The 14,174-nt window shown below is 47.9% G+C and overlaps 1 protein-coding gene across 1 annotated transcript; it reads right to left on the bottom strand.

The window, feature by feature from the left end:
* Positions 1-7,193: 7,193 nt before the first annotated feature.
* pck1 (phosphoenolpyruvate carboxykinase 1 (soluble)) lies at positions 7,194-12,101 on the bottom strand. Its single transcript, XM_062471310.1, has 9 exons — positions 11,811-12,101; positions 11,246-11,430; positions 10,615-10,818; positions 10,006-10,193; positions 9,659-9,821; positions 9,159-9,383; positions 8,764-8,895; positions 8,460-8,555; positions 7,194-8,322 (listed from the first exon to the last, which is right to left on the bottom strand). The coding sequence occupies exons 1-9, from the start codon at positions 12,032-12,034 to the stop codon at positions 7,865-7,867; spliced, it is 1,875 nt and encodes a 624-aa protein (XP_062327294.1). The 5' UTR covers positions 12,035-12,101; the 3' UTR covers positions 7,194-7,864.
* Between the last annotated feature and the right edge of the window lie 2,073 nt (positions 12,102-14,174).

Genomic DNA, 14,174 nt, shown 5'->3' on the forward strand with positions numbered 1-14,174 from the left:
CCCCTCCCCCCTCTCTCCCCCTTGAGTCCCCCTCCCCCCCTCACCCCTCACTCCCCCTTGAGTCCCCCCCCTCCCCTCCCCCCTCTCTCCCCCTTGAGTCCCCCTCACCCCTCTCTCCCCCTTGAGTCCCCCCCCCTCCCCTCCCCCCTCTCTCCCCCTTGAGTCCCCCTCCCCCCCTCACCCCTCTCTCCCCCTTGAGTCCCCCCCCCTCCCCTCCCCCCTCTCTCCCCCTTGAGTCCCCCCCCCTCACCCCTCTCTCCCCCTTGAGTCCCCCCCCCCTCCCCTCCCCCCGCCGTCTCTGTCCAGACGAGTGCCTTCGAGGGCGGTGGTGGGTGACACTCTGGGGACACGCCGCAGCCTTAGTGCATATGGAGGGGATACCCCGTTCGCCTTTTGTTTTTCTTTCTTTTCTTTCGTTCGATGTAAATCACCCGTTGTTTTATTATTTTACCAAAAACAGACGACCACCCGATTCCCCAACCTCCCACTCCGCCACACTCTTACCTTACAGACACGTGAGAAATGTGGAAACTTGAAGCACTAGAGTGAACCAAATGGATGCAGATGAGGTGGGCCGATGGCGTTGATCGGTCACATGAGTTACTCAGAAAGTATTCGAAAAATCATTGAGATCATAATTGAGATCATAAGCGATAATATTTGAGATAATAAGCGATAGTAACTGAGATAATAATTGCATGTTTGATTTGGCTCACCGTGATCATTCAGGGGAGTGGTCAGACGGTTTTATTGCAAGTTCAAGATCAAGATCACCCCAAGTATTGGACGCTTTGATAGTAACAGACACAGAATCTCTGGTCGCTATAGCAACCTGTCCAGTCCTGGAACAGTAGCTGTGTCTGGATGACCTGGAGAATCTCTGGTCGCTATAGCAACCTGTCCAGTCCTGGAACAGTAGCTGTGTCTGGATGACCTGGAGGTTCTGAGAAATAGAGTCAGAGGTCAGCGTGTGACCTGAGGCATTTCCAAAGAAGGAATGGTCCTGTCCTAGACTCTGGAGAGAGTGCTGAAAGGCTGAACGACTCGAACTTTGTTCCTTTTCTGTTCCCCGTTCTGTGTTCTGTTCCGATGCTTGTTTTGAACCCGGAGAATCAGCACTGTGCCGCGACCTATACCCGACAATGACACACACAACACATACTCTTCTGGAGACTGTATAAGCATATTTATAATACTTTATAAAGCAATCGTATACTAAGTGTAATGGAAAACCCCTCTCCTGGTAATGACTGTTTTCTGATGTGTGTATGTGTGTAGGAGAACAAACGTTGTCTTTATTTTCTCTTTCTGAATCAGTTCTTCTTTATCCAAGCTTGGACCATGCCTGGCTGTGTTGCAGTAAATATATAGATGCCTACTATTGTTGACAATAACTGCTTTTGTGTATCAAACATTGTTTATTACTTTTAATTTATATTGGATCCTTAAGTGTTACTGGTTGTGTTTTCTATCTCGTATGAGTTATCACGGAGAACATGCTATCAATCTGACACATTTCAGTTAGTCTTATGTTAAACAAATAAAATGTTTTATTAAAAAGTCTGTTTCTTTGTCTTTTTTAATTAAAATTTTTACAATTCTATAACTCCTACATTCTATTCCGTAATAGTTTTAACATTTAAGAATTCACTTCACTGCAAGTCATCATTATCAACAACTAAATCGACAAACCATACAATAAAAACGGAACAAATGAATGTACAAAAAAACGACAGCAATAACACAACAATGTTTTAGTTATATAATCGAGCCCCACACCATTATACAGTCAGAACATCATGCCTTTCACAAATGGTCTTTGTGCTGGCATCTTTGCATGCAATACTGTTGCCTGACACTAGGTGGCAGTCCCATACAGAGCTGCAGAATCTGGGACCTCAGTGATGCTGCTTGCTTCTCAGTGATGACTGCTCTAGGCAGGTGTGTGCCAGGGAGGGCTGTTCTGCGTTCCTCCCACCAGATGAAGCTCTTGTATCAGTAAAAGAGTGTGTCTACCTCGGTCAGGATGCGGGGCGATGCGTCTAATATTTCATGATCTGACCTTAGAGGTGGCACCACAGGTCCAAAAGTGGTGGGGCAAAATTTGGGAAGCATCTGCACTGACTCGTTTTTTAACACAGTCTATGCTCTATAGCGTTAGCAGCAATGAGTTGTTGAGAGGGGTGGTCCATGCTTCGCCTCTGGGGCCGGGTTGGCTGTAGCTAGGAGATGGAGCAGAAATTTGGAGAACTATTTGATCAACTTGTTCAATTGCAAGAAGAAATAATGTTTTTTTTTGTTGTGTGTCTGTTTTTAATAGTAGATCAATTAAATGCGTTCAATACCCCCTGCTAAGTCGAAAGTGGTGGGGCACTTTGAAAAGTAGTGGGGCAAATGCATGCTCGCCACACATGTGCCGGCGGCTCTGTCTGACCTCCTAGACCACAGGACCAGAGTCCTCTTCATCCACTGGCTGTTCTGTCACCTGCAGCGTGGGTGGATGAGAGACCAGTTCATCACAGTTATCAGATAGGTCACTTGGCCAGTTCATCGGCTTCAGCAGAGCTTTGAGGTGAAAGTTACATTGTGGAAATGATACGCAACCACTGAGCCTGCTGTGTGTTGGTGTCATCTGTCCCTGCAAGCGTTTGTCACAATGATCCATGAAATGTTTCGTCAGTATGCGTGGGGGTGGTGGTGGTGGTGGTAAATGGTAAATGGACTGCATTTATATAGCGCTTTTCTACCTTAGAGGCACTCAAAGCGCTTTACAATGTTTGCCTCTCATTCACCCATTCATACTCTCACTCACACATACCGACGGCAGTGAGGTACCATGCAAGGCGTCGGCCTGCCCATCGTGAGCAACTTGGGGTTCAGAGTCTTGCTCAAGGATACTTCGGCACATGACCTAGGAGGAGTCAGGGATCGAACCGCCAACCTTGCGATTAACAGACAACCCTCTCTACCCCCTGAGCCACAGCCGCGGGGGGGGGAGGGGGTGATAAGGCCTGTCACAGATAACACACTCAGAGACAGGCTCTTACATAAGGGCTGCTGTCGCTGGGACTTACCTAGAGGGAGAGAGGGAGGAAGAAAGAGATTGAGAGATTGAGAGAGAGATAGAGAGATTGAGAGAGAGAAGGACAGATAGAGAGTGCTTACAAGCATGTCCGGGCAGGGTTCCAGGGATGGTTGTTCTGTTCCAGAGCGCAGCTCTGATCCGGTAACCTGGTTACCCATCTGGCGAGATTCCAGCCCACTGTCCCTGGCCTGCCTACAGTTCAAGCCTGCATGTAGAGAGGCTAGGCCCACTGTCCCTGGCCTGCCTGCTGTACCAGCCTGCATGTCGAGGGGTAAGGCCCTCTGTACCAGCCTGCATGTCGAGGGGTAAGGCCCTCTGTACCAGCCTGCATGTCGAGGGGTAAGGCCCTCTGTACCAGCCTGCATGTCGAGGGGTAAGGCCCTCTGTACCAGCCTGCATGTAGAGGGGTAAGGCCCTCTGTACCAGCCTGCATGTCGAGGGGTAAGGCCCTCTGTACCAGCCTGCATGTCGAGGGGTAAGGCCCTCTGTACCAGCCTGCATGTCGAGGGGTAAGGCCCTCTGTACCAGCCTGCATGTCGAGGGGTAAGGCCCTCTGTACCAGCTAGCATGTCGAGGGGTATGTCCTGCAGTCTAGTCCTATCTGTAGAGTCAAAGTGAAAAAGATGTTATTGTCACTAGCACAGTATAACACCAGGTCACTCTGGACTTTCAATTCTTGTGACATGGCAAGAAACAGCGAAGTATAAGCATACAAATAAGTGAATGTTGAGCTATTGTCAGTGCGGCCTTCCACCGATGCACCGGGATACAGGACTAGCCCCACTGTACCGACCCGTCTGTGGAGGTTTGAACAACTTAACTTATCCCCTAGCCTCCTAGCTACATCTCCTAAACTCCTAGTTTCCTAACTGACATGTTTTGGACTGTCTCTCAGTTCTCTGGAACGCTCTGTCCCATCATCAGCCAATCACAGCCCAGAATCTGGCAGGTATCACTGCTGATGTCCAATGAGGGGTGAGGGTCTGACTCTACCCCCGCCCCCTGATAACCCCTGACATCAGTGCGTAGCAGCGTGACGCCATCTCACACCGGCTATCTCCCTCCGCAAATATTGTTGGGATCCCTCCAGCTCTCTTGCATGAAAGAGTCGATCCCCTGACGAGGAAGAGGTGTAGAGTGGGGACACAGACGTCACCAACCCCATGAGCAACAGGAGAGCACAGCAGGGGAGAGGAGGACAAAGAAGCCTAAAATAGAGTAGATTAAAGCAGAGCAGAGTACACTAGAGTACAATAGAGTACAGTAGAGTATAGTCCTCATCAAGTATTTATCAATGATGCCAACTTTTTATTTTATACTTATTTTTTTATTTTTGTTTTTTGTTTAACTCCCACCCAGATTATTCATTCACTTCCAGTCCATAAATACCCACACCAGCGCTCCAAGTATGACAGAGTAATCTCACTCTTAGAAAGAGTGGAAAGAGTAGATTGTTATGACTTTTTTGATCTCTTGGAGGTTATTGCACAAATTCTTACTGGTGTAAAAGCTGTGCTGGTGCAATGGACAGAGCTGCCAGAGATCCTCTGTCGGGCCTGTCCGAGGAGGGTGTGGCGAGCCGGTTTGATGCAGTTTCAAAGGTCTTCCTGGGTTTATCCGACCATCTGAACATTTAGTTTGTACTGGAAGGAGCTGGGAGATAAGGCAGAAGGAGATTGACAAATGTATTCCAGCAATAAACTCAAGTCACAGGCACAGTGAGGGCCAGATGAATGGAAGCTGGCAGGATCTTGGTGAGGAAGACAGAATTGAGAACTTGAAACAATGGGTCAGGTCAGGTCAGAGACAAGCGAAATACCTTTACAACAAGCATGTCATAAACACATATTTATCTATCTATCCGTCCATTCATCCATCTATCAGAAAAGTACACAAATCCTTCACTCAAATCGAAGTACAGATACTCATGTTTAAAAAGACACTGATAAAAGTTAAAGTACTGACTACACTTTTTCACTCAAGTTAAAGTAAAGAAGTATGGGCTCTGACATATACTTGAATAAAAAGTAGCCATTAGTGTCACGCTGGTAACTGGCTGGACCTCACATCATATTACAGTAATACATTAGTACAAAAATACATTGTTGGTGTCCTTTTTGACACCAACAATTTCGAACATCTCCCTCATATATGGCCATGGGTGATCAGGAATGTCTCTATTCTCAGTCATGTCGACATCGCTAACTCCCTCTGTCTCATAACGTACCTTTTTTTCTAACCTTTATTTTTCACACACAAAGTGAAAGGAGAGGAGAACAAAGATGCCTAAAACAGAGTAGATTACAGCAGAGCAGAGTACAATAGAATACAGTAGAGTATAGTTCTCATTAAGTATTCATCAATGATGCCAAGTTTTTTTGAACGTTTTAAAAAATATATATTTTTCAAACCTTTCAAAACTTTTTTCAGACCTTTTTTCAAAAATACTTTTTTCAAAACCCTTGTAAACCTTTTATTCAAAATCTTTTTTCTGAAAGATTTTTTCCAACCTTTAGAAAGTGTCGAAAAAGTAAGAAGTTGAAAGTACAGACATTTGTGTAAAAAATGTAAAGAGTGAAAGTAAAATCTGTTTCTCTCTGACATCTTCAACTTTCTCTTACATTTCTCAATCCCTGGGTTCCAACAGTAGGAGTGTGTGTACTGTTCTCTCTGTTACAAGACGACCTGCCACAGCAGCTGTTGTGTAACCTGGATGGGAGGCTATGTGGGGCGGTACACATCACCCGTCCTGATTGGCTAAGAGGAAAGCTACTCCCTGCATCTGCAGTATGTTACGGAGGTATAGTACAGTACAGTATATAGGAAGCTGCAACTGAGGCATAAACTGTTGGCAGGTTGGCCAACAAATGTTCTGTGAGAAGCGGTGGACTCAGACACACACAGTATGTGGTACAGAGCCTGGTTGACCTTCTCCAGATGGAGGGAAACATTACATTACATTTAGTCATTTAGCAGACGCTCTTATCCAGAGCGACTTACAGTAAGTACAGGGACATTCCCCCCGAGGCAAGTAGGGTGAAGTGCCTTGCCCAAGGTACAACGTCATTTTTCACGGCCAGGAATCAAACCGGCAACCTTCTGATTAATAGCCCGATTCCCTAACCGCTCAGCCATCTGACCCCCAGGAAACAAGTACTGAAGGACTTAAGCAGGTCAGGAGTGGACCGTTATCTAGTGAATCATAGGCAGTCTAGTGAATCATAGTTCAATGTACAGTAGTGCTCTATGACAAGCAATGAATGATAGGGTCGGAATCCACACACTGTTGTTTTATGATGTGGTTTTGATAACCAAAGGGATTGCAAAGTGTGTCTGTGTAGGAAAGCCAAATGAGCAAAAGGACAGCTTGGGCAGAATGATCTACAACAGTCTGTATTCTGCAAAAAGAATCAGGACACAAGCAAGGATGAATCTAATTCAGTTGGCAGATGGCTGATACCGCTGTTTTCACTTCGTCCTCCGAATAAGCTGAAACTGACCTCAAGTGTAATTTATGGACACTTATGAACCCATTGGTAGTATAGATCTGAACATATGACTTTTTTTAAATATTATTTTTAAGATAATTCTTCTTTCTAGGTCAGGGGTGGACAACCCTGGTCCTTGAGAGCCACTGTCCTGCATGTTTTAGATGTTTCCCTGCTCCAGCACACCTGTTTCAAATGAATGGGTTGTTATCAAGCTCTGTGGAAGCCGGGTAATGACCATTCATTTGAATCATTTGAACATCTAAAACATGCAGGACAGCGGCTCTCGAGGACAAGGGTTGTCCACCCTGTTCTAGGTAGTTAACTTTTGTGTGTCATAATACGCATGATAGCATTTATGTGGACACATTTACAATCGCATGTCCTTTATCGTGTGTGTGTGTGTGTGTGTGTTATTCACAGTCCTGTTTGTCCCCAGATAGACTGTGCTTTGTGGTCAGAGGTGTTTCAGGTGGTTGGTTCCCACTGGTCACAGACATCATTGACTATGACTGAACAATAATGTAATATTACAGTGTCAAACAGACAACCTGAAACTGTAGCCAGCATCCACGTTTGAGGTACCACAAACTGTGAACAATAAACTGAAGAGTCATGGCTACCTTTTAAATAATCTCTCTTTTATTTGGATTTCAGTCAAACAATACAAGAAAACAGCACAAAATACAAAAATAACTTAATAACATCATAAAACGCAGTCCTATACATGGATAGAGGTGGACCCCCGTTACCATGACCACAGCCAGAGACCGGTTCCATGGCGACAAGGACCCCCTGTTTAAATGCCTGTCAGAGCAGGAAACTGTTTTTTTATGCATATATAATAAGTTAATGTTAAATAACACAGACAGATGATTTAGGAATGTATCACATTGCTTCAAAGTTACAGAGATAACTAAGAAAGCGTGGTGACTACGTAATCTGGCACCCGTATTGTTCTGTGATGTTACTGCTACTCTATCCATCTCCAGGTTCAGGAGGGGCTGCCCTGTGCACGCAGCCTGGGAGAGGAGCTAGGTTGGAGACAGGAGGGTTCCTGGCACTCAGAAAAGAAAAATAAATCGCAAAAAGAAAACGGAGAATAACCAAACATGTTTTTCTCCCTCATGCCCTGACTCACCCAGGTCAGCCAGCTAGATCAATTAGATAATCTAGAATCATCGCTCTGCTACGTCGCAAGTGACTAGAGGTCAAAGGCACTTCTCTCTCTTATTCTCTTTTACTCCTCTATCTCTTTCTATTTCTCTCTTTCAGTCCTCCCTCTCTCCCCTCACAGCTGACGGACCCTATGTTGCAGCATCTCCAGTTGCCTGGCGACCTCTTCGGGTAGGTCATCGTTGACCTGCGTGTCGAAGTAAGCCCTGACATCATCCACCTCCTTCTGCCAGAAGGCCTGGTCCAGGCCAAACAGCTGCTCCAAGTCCAGGCTGCTGCCCAGACCCTGCAGGTTCAGGGAGCCCTGGCAGGGCAGGTAGCCCACAGCTGAGGGCATGGCCCCAGCCTCGCCGGACAGGCGGCGGAACATCCAGTCCAGGACCCGGATGTTCTCCCCGAAGCCAGGCCAGAGGAAGCCTCCAGTGGTGGACTTGCGGAACCAGTTGACGTGGAAGATCTTGGGCAGTCTGGCACCGGGCCGGTCGGCCATGCTCAGCCAGTGAGACAGGTACCTGCCAAAGTTGTAGCCGAAGAATGGGCGCATGGCGAAGGGATCGTTCATGATCGCCTTGCCTGGACAGGAGAGGAGGAGAGGGAGAAAAGCGAGAAGGAAAGAGAAGAAGGAGTTAGCACTGGGGAAAATATATTTCGGTGTCACTATGTTTGTAGCCATTTCATTCTGTGGTGTGGAGGTCAAAGATCAGACTCACCTCTGTGTTCCGCTGCAGCGGTGGCCTCCGACCTCATGGCCGCTCCCACGAACACGCCGTGTTGCCAGTTGAACGCCTCGTACACCAGGGGCACTCCTAGAGACAGAAGAAGAAAGAGTTAGGAGGGAGGGTTCTAGAACACTGGCCAGAGCATTCTAATCTTCTGTTCCATTCCATTTCATCCCATTATCATTCATTCCATTCTATCTATTCTGATTACATTATGATGAGTCAGGCTCACATCCCAATGTTACTCCACACAGCGCTGTGGGTACAGAACTGACAGCTCTAGAACCGTGCTCACCCTCTGGCCTGCGTCCTCCAAAGATGATGGCCTCGATGGGCACGCCCTCGGGAGACTCCCACTGCGGGTCGATGATGGGGCACTGTCCGGCCGGGGTGCAGAAGCGGGAGTTTGGGTGGGCGCACGGCTCACCTGGAGAGGAGAGGGCACGGGAGAGGTCAGCTTCTACAGCTACTGTACTGTACCGTCACATTTCAACATGTGTAGGACGATGGAGGAAAGGAATCTGATTCGTTCAAGAACTAAAACAAAACGCTTCCGCTTTTGCCCGTCCAGTCATTCAAGTTGGGTCCAGCTCGTCATAAATGCTTCACAAGAATGGTATAGTAATCAACATTACGCTGATTAATTTATGTTTTTTGAACGATTGAGGTACTGATGAATCATAGACCTACCGTCCTGTGGCGTCCAGGGCAGGTTCTTCCAGGAAGTGACGGAGACCCCCTCTGGTAGTGCCTGGTCCATGCCCTCCCAGTACACACCCCCATCACTGGTCTCTGCTACGTTGGTGAACACGGTGTTCTTGCAGATGGTCTCCATGGCGTTGGGGTTGGTCTTGACTGAGGTACCGGGGGCAACACCGAAGAAACCGTTCTCTGGGTTGATGGCACGCAGGTTGCCTAGAGACGAGAAGGCAGGGAAGAGGAGGACGAAAAAGAAGAAGAGGAGGAGGATAATGAGGAAGAGTTGAAGGCAAGTTATGAGCAGAGTTCCAACCATCTCAGCTTAGAAAATACCAGTCATCTTGTCCTATTATGGCATAAATGCTAACAGTCTAGTACCAGTTAGAATCTGTACATCAACTGCATCTTGATCCAGATGATCTAAAGAATGATCAGAGCCGGCATGAGAAATCAAGCTAACCTTGTCACCGGCTAAGCGACCGGTCTCTCACCTTGGTCATCAAACTTCATCCAGGCGATGTCGTCTCCGACACATTCCACCTTCCAGCCGGGCAGAGCGGGGCTGAGCATGGCCAGGTTTGTCTTTCCACAGGCGCTGGGGAAGGCTGCCGCCATGTACTTCTTCTGGCCCGCTGGGTTGGTGATGCCCAGGATCTGCATCAGGAAGACAGAGGCTGTTACCATGGCGTCTGCCACAACAACAAATCGGTTTTTTCTCTCAAGGCCCAGGTGGGTTGTAACTCCTGGTCCTGCTACTCTCGGGAGTTACTTCTCCAACGAGACATTCACGACAGGACGGGCTGCTGTGCTTTCCGTTCGTCTTAAGGCTTCGTCTTACCAGCATGTGCTCGGCCAGCCAGCCCTCCTCCTTGGCGATGCGGGAGGCGATGCGCAGAGCGAAGCACTTCTTCCCCAGCAGGGAGTTCCCTCCGTAGCCGCTGCCGAAGGACACGATCTGCCGGCGGTCGGGGATGTGGCCGATCAGGGTCAGCTCGGGGTTACACGGCCAGTTATTCACCAGGGGACCTGAGGGGACGGGGGGAGATGAGGGGCAGGAGGAGGGGCAGATGAGGGGCAGGAGGGGGGGTAGATGAGGGGCAGGAGGGGGGGTAGATGAGGGGCAGGAGGGGGGGTAGATGAGGGGCAGGAGGGGGGTCAGGAGGGGGGGTATATAGATGAGGGGCAGGAGGGGGGGTAGATGAGGGGCAGGAGGGGGGTCAGGAGGGGGGGTATATAGATGAGGGGCAGGAGGGGGGGTAGATGAGGGGCAGGAGGAGGGGTAGATGAGGGGCAGGAGGGGGGGCAGGAGGGGGGGCAGGAGAGGGGAAATTTAGTTTAGTTGCCACTACAGATTCATATTGACAGTACAGAGAGCGTTGGATTCGAACGACAGGAGAGTGCCTGATTAAATGTGTTGTCTTTGCAGATTAAGTCGAGCTTCACTTACTTTTGAGAGGCAGGGGGCAGCCAACGGAATGTAGACAGCGTACAAAGTCCCCCCCTCCCAGGGCAGTTAGTACAGCCTTGCCCATGCGGGTCATCACCCTCATACTGGCCACCACATAGGGAGAGTCGGTCAGTTCCACTCCAATCTTTGACAGGGGGGAGCCCACTGGTCCCATGCTGTAGGGGATCACATACATGGTACGTCCTGAGAGAGAGAGAGAGAGAGAGAGAGAGAGAGAGAGAGAGAGAGAGAGAGAGAGAGAGAGAGAGAGAGAGAGAGAGAGAGAGAGAGAGAGAGAGAGAGAGAGAGAGAGAGAGAGAGTTACTACATTGTTTGTACAGGTAGTACTGGATATATCTAGCTCAACACTTCTGTGCTGATGTTAAGAATGCTACCAAACAGCAAGGCAGGTTTTAGACTCCCAGAAGACAGACTGTAGAGCCGGGAGCAGAGCATGCAGTATTTGTACATCGCTTCGAACACTAAGCTTCTGCTAACCCATTGCTGCGTCACACATCCTCGAGGGTTCAGCCTGCCTTAGGTGTAGTTCTATAGGCGTACGTCAAACCCTCTGTGACACTGCTTATAAAATAAAGGTCTGTACAAAGAAAATTTAATTTGATTTGGGTACCTTTCATGCAGCCAGGGAACCGCAGCGTCACGGCCTTGTCAAACTCCTCCTGGGACATCCAGCGGCCCAGCTGGCTGACTCCGCCTCCACGCGGCGAGGGCACAGTGTCCTGCTCGTTCTGGGTGACGATGACGGTTTTGCTCTCCACGCGGGCCACGTCTCTGGGGTCTGTCCTGGCCAGCCAGCTGAGGAGGGGGGAGGCACAGGGAGTCAGGAGAGGGAGCCACAGGGAGTCAGGACCCTGGGTCTCTGGTCGCATACAGGGTTTTAGCATGACTGGACTGCAGTCTGGTATGGTGAGCCAAATGGTGACATTTATGTTTTGACCTGAACATGGTCTCTTTTAAATCAAATAAATACTTTTTTGGTGGGAGTCGATTCCTCCTCAGTCTAGCAGGGATTCATTTACTTCATTCTTTCATCATGAGGCTACGGTACTGAAGAACCATCTAAATCGCTGCTAAGGAAAAGCTAAGTAAAATACAGCTTCCACTGGGCCTGTATCCCTCCCCGGCCCTCCCCAGCTGTGGCGTGAGGTGGGCTTCAGCCAAACGTGCTGACCTACCAGTTCTTATATTTGGTGAGCTTCTTGATCATGCCCTGCTCCTGAAGCTGGGCCAGGACACTCCGGTTCTCCTCCTCGGACCCGTCGCAGATGTGGAGCGCCTCGGGCTGGCACAGCTTGACGTTAGCCTCCACAAAGTCCCTGACGGCGGGGCTGAGCTCGCTCAGGTCTCCCTGGAGCAGCCGGGGACCAGCCCGGTTCTGGGACGGGAGTTGAGGGGCCATGGTGCTGCTGGTGGAGATGGAAGAACGAGGAGAGAGAGAGTGGATGGGTTGAGCCCTGAGGGAGAGGAGAGAGAGAGTGGATGGGTTGAGCCCTGAGGGAGAGGAGAGAGAGAGTGGATGGGTTGAGCCCTGAGGGAGAGGAGAGAGTGGATGGGTTGAGCCCTGATGGAGAGGAGAGAGAGTGGCGGAGAGGAGGGGTGAGGAGTGCGGGAAGGAGACAGAGAGAAATGACAGGAATGATCAGAATGATTTACAAGTAACATTCTCTATATGTACATTGTGTAGATGTCTCATGAAGATTGAATGTTCCAAACAAGCAAAGCAAAACAGGATCACCCCATGCTAACAATGCCATGCTTTAATGCCTGTCATATACAGCGAATAGGATTTTCAATGGAGATGGTTAAATGCAGAACTAATAGATAACTTTGTTATAACGAATCTGATCTTGTAGAGAAACACATGCAGAGTGTGCAACTAGTGGCGCCACACTGGGTAGTCAATCTGAATGCAAACAATTCCGCCAAATAAGAAAACGGCAGACAATATTAATTACCTTTTCTTCTTTCTTGTTCACAAGGAGTCAGATGAGTTTCTTCAACGTTGTTCAGAGACTCAGGTGATCGTCTCTTCTTGCTGACTTGTGTCTTCTCTAAGACGATCTCTCAGCCTTTATACTCAGGGATGCCCGCGGGGAGGAGGTGGGACAGTGGGGACTCGAGCTTCAGGACATTTGCATAAACCTGATGTATCTGCTTTGGGAGAACACTCCGTCAGTCACTAGTCAATTATTAATTACCAATATTGCGTCGTTTGACGGAGTTAATCAAACAACCGCGAGTATTTTGTTCTTTCTAACTAGGAAATGATTGTCCACTGCTGCGTGCGCAAAACGAATACGCAATGCACCCCTACTGTTCTCTCCTAAGAGTTAACTTTGACCCACATGTTAAATGATGAAAGAGTGAATCTCGGTGCATCAGTCCGTGACGTGTTGGTCTTTGCTTGCCTCGTGTGATTGGCTTGATGTAAGGGGCTCGCTCAAGATGATCGAAGATTCCAAGAGAATCTGGAGACGGAGAATGCTGATTCATGGCCTCATCTCGGGATGAAGCTGGATTATGCAGCTCCATTCTCTTTTGGCCACTCAAAAATCCTCAAAAATCGCTTAGTAAAACAAAATACACATTTTTGGTTACCGAGAAACATTTTGTATTTTTTACAATCAAGCAATTTAAATAAATTATTTATTTAACTTTAAATAATATAATGTTACATTTAAATTACTTTTAAATCAAAGTACATTTTACTACCCCCAAAAATTCCTGTATAATCTAGGAATGGGATGTGTGCTGAAAAACTCATTATCTTTTACATCTGGCATGTTCAGTTGATCCTACACTTACCATGACTGCTAAGCACATTGTACACACATGTGAAATACCTTAAACACTTTATTCCTGAATCCTGTACCCAATGTCTGAGTTGGTCCCCATGCACAATCTGTCTGATCCAGGGAAGAGCATAGTGGATCTATACAGTGGCAGAGTGTGTTGTCTCCTGACCATCATGCGTCTCCCTGTCAACAACTCTGTCAGCGTGGTCAATAGGCCTGAACCAGCCATGCCCTGCTGGGCTTCAGTCATATCAGACACTTCGACCCCTCCCGTCAAAGGTCCTGTTTGTTTTAAGCTGCAGTGTTCTCTTTCAAGAACCTAAGATGATACACTAGTAAAAAAATAACTGTGTCTGCATAAAATCACCATCTCTCCTAGTGTGGCCTGTTCGTTCATACTGCATGTGGGAGACCATACTGTCAAAGAAAAACATGTTTGTTATCTTCTATCTCCAGAGGCACATTGCCTAACAAAGGCTCGTTTACTGGTTACAGAGTGAACATAAATAGCAGATAATAAGCCAGCCGGATGAGTTTCATGACCATCTTGCTCAACAACAGATGATAAGTTATGCTTGTCTTTGAGATCGGTAAGTTCAGACCAAGGTGTTGACATGAGCAGTCTATCTGTACTCTGCACAGATCAGGCCAGCATGGAAGTCTGGACCAAAGTAAATTCTATAAAATAATATATTTTATATTCTCTTATACAGGGCACTCCAACCATGTTCCAGAAGAGTTTGT

This window comes from Osmerus eperlanus, chromosome 1, assembly GCF_963692335.1.
Source record: "Osmerus eperlanus chromosome 1, fOsmEpe2.1, whole genome shotgun sequence".
Classification (NCBI taxonomy): domain Eukaryota; kingdom Metazoa; phylum Chordata; class Actinopteri; order Osmeriformes; family Osmeridae; genus Osmerus; species Osmerus eperlanus.